This window comes from Lipotes vexillifer, unplaced genomic scaffold (genome assembly GCF_000442215.2).
Source record: "Lipotes vexillifer unplaced genomic scaffold, Lipotes_vexillifer_v1.1 scaffold3148, whole genome shotgun sequence".
Taxonomy (NCBI): Eukaryota; Metazoa; Chordata; class Mammalia; order Artiodactyla; family Lipotidae; genus Lipotes; species Lipotes vexillifer.
The window spans coordinates 102,829-107,835 of NW_006787839.1; the positions used below are offsets into that span (position 1 = coordinate 102,829).

The following is a 5,007-nucleotide window of genomic DNA, read 5'->3' on the forward strand; positions in this document are numbered from 1 at the left end:
GGGTCAGGACCTTCCTTATCCAGAGTTGTATTCTTTTCTAAACATCTCTTTCTAAAAGAGAATATAACACTACTTCTAAATTCACCTCTCTAGCTGATGACTCTTGTTATCTGTGTAGGTTTCTTACAACATGTACACGGAGTGGCATAACCATTGGTCATAGGGCACACGTGTACACACACACACACAGCTTGGGCCTGGCTGGCCTAACTTGGTTTGATCCAAAGTTGTCTGGAGGAGACTTCTCCCTCTCTCTTACCCCCATCCTCACTTCCTCATCCCCACCTTCACCTCAGAGAAGGAAGGTTGGGCTACAGTTTCCTGTTTATGAGTTATACCTCCCTCTGTGGCAGCAGGGAGCCTCTGTGGGCCACACAGAGAGGAAGCAGGTGCAGATTTGTCTGGGCCTGCTTGCTTGGCAGTTGGGAAAACCACCTCCTTCCCTGTTCCTCCCCAATCCACCTGCCTTTTCAGGACTGTTAGAACATACCAGCCGTAGCCCCAGGGCTTTCCTCCCTCTGCTAGGACTGGATGTGAGCCGCTTGATCGTTCACTTTAGGAGCTGTGAGCCAGGGCTGTACCAAGCATCTGATGAGCTTTCTTCCTCAAGTGACTGCCACTGCCTGACCTGCTTATTGGTCACCTGATCGTTGTGATCAGTCCTCTCCCAGTAGTCACCCTGGATTAGCTGGACAGTGAATCCAATTATAGTGAGGACTCATCACAGCTACCTACTCTGTCTAGCCTTGACCTGAAAGGAGAGATGTGGGCCCTTCTGAGTTTGAGACAGGTTACCATGGTAGAGTTCAGGTACTGGCCTTTTCAGAGGTTCCCCATGAGTCCCCTTAGAGCGGTGGTCCCCAACCTTTTTGGCACCAGGGAATGGTTTCGTGGAAGACAATTTTTCCATGGAGGGGGCGGGGGGCTTGGGAGGGGTGATGGTTCAGGCGGTAATGCGAGTGATGGGGAGCGGTAGGTAAATCATCACTCTCTAGCCCACTGCTCACCTCCTGCTGTGCGGCCCAGTTCCTAACAGGCCGCAGACTGGTAATGGTCCGCAGCCCGGGGGTTGGGGACCCCTGCCTTAGTTAGAGCTTTGCCTCAGATTCTGGGAGACTGCTGTCAGGCTCTGGCAGTCTGGGAGTGGGGGTGGGACAGGACTGGTGGTAGTCGTGGACCTTTAGCTAGGGGTTCCCTTTCCTGAGGGCTCTTAGAGCCAGGCCCCAGCAGGCAGAGCTGCAGGCCTGCAGTCAGTGGTGGGGTGATGGGTGGCTGTGGGTCCTGAGCAGGGCAGAGGCCCCTGTTCCCAAGTTCCAGCTCATCCTCTGGCGATCTCACTGGCTGGTGGGTGCGTTTGTGCTGTTGGCATTCCTATGTGAGAAAGACTCTCACTTTGTCTGCAGCCTCCCCTCCTGCCCTGTCTCCTGCAGGCCTGGCTGCCCAGGTCAGTGCCAGGCAGGTGGGTGGGATGAGACCAGGACTGGCTGGATGTAGGTTTGAGCCTAGGAAGGGAAAAGATGTTTACATAGCTCAATGTAATAAAAGATTAAGAGGACTGTGACTGTGTCTTTGGGCTGCCCACCTGCTGATTCACCTGTGACAAGGTCAGTACCCACAGGCCGGGTGATAACTGCTCTGGGGAAGGTATTGTTTTTACCATGAGTCACCCTGTGGGTGTGTGCTGCCTAAATCCCTGGTGACAAAATGCAAAAGAAAAGAGACAAATCTTGGTCATGTGCTTCCTAGATAGAGCAAAAATACAGGGAAATAGGGGAGTTGTCACAGCATAGAGATGCCAGAGTGCTGGCCAGGCCTGGGCTGGGGGCTGGCAGGGGCCCTGGTGGTGAGCATGCTGCCCAGCTGGCTTGCATTCCCGAGCACAGACTGACTGGAGCCCTCTATCCGCAGGAGACAACAACCGGATCCCAGTCATTGGGCCCCTGAAGATCCGGGAGCAGCAGCGGTCTGCCGTCTCCACCAGCTGGCTGCTGCCCTACAACTATACCTGGTCACCCAAAAAGGTCTTCGTGCACACACCCATAGCCAACTACACGCTGCAGGACTATCGCCGCTTCTTCCAGGACATCGGCTTCGAAGACGGCTGGCTCATGCGGCAGGACACAGAGGGGCTGGTTGAAGCCATGGTGCCACCTGGCGTGCGACTGCACTGCCTCTACGGCACTGGTGTCCCTACGCCAGACTCCTTCTACTATGAAAGCTTCCCGGACCGCGACCCGAAAATCTGCTTTGGTGATGGTGACGGCACTGTGAACTTGCAGAGCGCCCTGCAGTGCCAGGCCTGGCGTGGCCGCCAGGAGCAAGAAGTGTCATTGCAGGCACTGCCGGGCACCGAGCACATCGCGATGCTGGCCAACGCCACTACCCTGGCCTATCTGAAACGCGTGCTCCTCGGGCCCTGATTCCTATGCTGGGCAGGGCTCTGGGATGGCCTGGCCACCACTGCTTCTCCTGGCCTCTGGGGCAACCATGGCCCGTGAGTTGAGCAGTTTGTGACTGATCATCTAAGGCCCTGGATCTTGGGTTGTGAAGTGGGGAAATGCTGGGTTTTTTATCCTTCCTCTCTGGGAATGAGGAAGGAAGACATAGTCTGAACTTACTTGAGGGACCCTTGGAAAGAATGCTGCTGATGGTGGAATTGTGACCTCAGGACTGGCTCCGCAGGTGGATTGGCTGGCACCTGGCCCCAATCCCCAGTGCTGGGGCCTTGTGTTCCTCCTACCCCTGTGGCCTTTTCACACTCACCCACCAGGGCCTGGCTCCTCAGCTTTCTTGTGAGGGATGTTACTGAACTGTGGTCCCTAGGTTGGGCTCCTGGTCCCTAGGGTGTACCTTCTCACACATTGGCCACAAGTCAGCCTGCTACTGGCCACGGGTGGCTGGAGCTGCTGTCTTCGTGTGGCCTAGCTGCTCACACAGCCTGACTGGTTTTCTGGAGGCAGCCCAGTTCCCCCTGCAGGCAGGGGTGGGTTGTTATGTTCTCCATGGTTCCCAGGCCCTGGGGTATTCACTCCTACCTCCCTTATTTCTAAGAACAGCCTAGCTCAGGGCTGGGCAGCAGATGGACCCCCAGTTCTCGGGGCTGTGTCCCAGGAGCCCTGATCTCCTTGGTTGGGCTGTTGCCCACAGTATTGATGCTGCCCTCCTTTGCCCTGGGGCTGTGGTTCAAGAATGAGAGCAGAGCCTGCTGCTGTGCCCTTTAGGTACTCATGAGGAAAGAGGACTCAAGGAAGCAGCCAAGGCCAATCAGAGCCACCCTGAGCTGCCCTCTTGCTGACCCTCCACCACATTGCCACCCTGCCCAGGATCTCTCTAGCATTCATGTGGACTGGCACAGGACTGAGAGGAGGTAGGACTCTTGCCCACTCTGCCCAGCACCCATCCCCAGCAGGCAGCTCAGTGGTGTTTAGTCAGCAGGGACTTGCCCAGAAACTTGAGTGGGCCCCTGAGAGAGCCAGGTGCCTTAGGGGCCCCCTAGGGGTTTTCTTCCTGCTCCAGAGGTGCTGCATGGATCTCCCTGTGATAGCAGGGATGGAGGATGTGGATCTGCCTTGGTGGTCTCCAAGTGGGCAGTGCCTAAAGGCCAAGACTTGGGTCTAGCCTCTGGGGTGGAGCCCCAAAGCCACAGTCAGGCTGGACTGTGCTTCGCTCCTACAAGGTTTCTGTGAAGCAGAATTTTCTCTGTTGCGTTCATACCCAGCATCTGTCTCTCCCTTTGTTCCTGAGTGGTGGGCCCCACATGGGGCTCTGAGCAGGTTGTACCTCGATTCTGGCAATAAAAGTATTCTGGATGCTGTAAAGTGCCCTGGCCTAGCCTCTGCTCTGAGCATGAGAGGAAGGAGGCAGCGTAAGGGTGAGGGGGCTAGCGAGGCAGGTAATCAGAGGCTGGACCTTGACCTTTCTGGGGCCTTGATGGGTTCTCTCAGCACCAAAGCATGGCTCCTGTGCACCTCTTTGGGTTTTATCCTCCTTCCCCCTCTCCTGGGACCTAGTTCCCCTCCTAGGACTAAGAACCAGGACCTGAAATATTCCTGTTGGAATGAAGCTCCTGCCCACCACCCAACTCTGCCGCTCCTATGTGGTCAACAGGCCCCAAATGTCACCCCACAGCTGGGAGCCAAGGACAATCCTGACGGTCGTGCTGTCTGGACTCTGCTTCCCAGCCTTCTGTCCTCCCTCAGCTTGCAGGTCTCAGCATCCTTTGAATTTTTTTAGGATGCTACCCTTCTACTTTGTTTCATCAGTTCATCTGCCCGCCATCTGTCCCTCTTTGGGAACAGAGTGAGACTGAGGAGGGAGGGAGAGAGACCAAGATGGGCAGAGATAGGGACTGAAAGATGGGACCAAATGGAGATGGATAAGGACAGAGGAACACAGAGTCTGAGACAGGAAAACGTGCGTAAGGATGGAGACTAGGCCAGAAGTCTGTGGTGCAGAGCCCAGAGCTGGGGGCCAGTGGGGGTGGTGGAAGCCCCAGTTCCTGCCTCCTCCACAGGAGCCTGGCCAGCCTGGGTTTTAGGTGTCAATACACCCTAGGCCGCTAGAGGGTGCTCTGAATCTTCTCACTACACCAGTTATTGGCCAGATCTGGAAAAATGGGTGGCCCAGAGGGTTAGGATGCCTAGGAATACATAGGTCCAGCTGCATCGCTGGCCTTGGTAAAAAGGATGACAACGTGAAAGGGAGTAAACCCTTACCCCCAGATCCTGCCCAGCCCCTTAGTGCCCTGACACATACCCACTCGTGGCCTTGCCGCCACCGTCTCACCCCTGATCTGTTTCAACTCCACTTCTACCCTCAGTTTCACAGCTGTAGAGACAGGGTATGGAGTCAGAGCAGGCTTCAGGACCAGCAGACTGGGGTTCAAATCTGAGTTCTACCACCTCTAGCCAAGTAGCTTGGGGAGTCTCCTGACCTCCCTAAGCTTCGGTTTGCTCATCTTAAAAATGGGGATGGGGACTTCCCTGGTAGTGCAGTGGTTGAGAATCC

General features: G+C 55.7%; 1 protein-coding gene across 1 annotated transcript in view; it reads left to right on the forward strand.

Annotated features, from left to right (window-relative positions):
* PLA2G15 (phospholipase A2 group XV) overlaps positions 1–3,815 on the forward strand; it is an 11,298-nt gene extending 7,483 nt beyond the window's left edge. Inside the window, exon 6 of the mRNA XM_007460908.1 lies at positions 1,909–3,815. Within this exon, the coding sequence (XP_007460970.1) occupies positions 1,909–2,420 (512 nt within the window). The 3' untranslated portion in view covers positions 2,421–3,815. The remainder of the gene's footprint in view (positions 1–1,908) is intronic.
* The last annotated feature ends 1,192 nt before the right edge of the window (positions 3,816–5,007 follow it).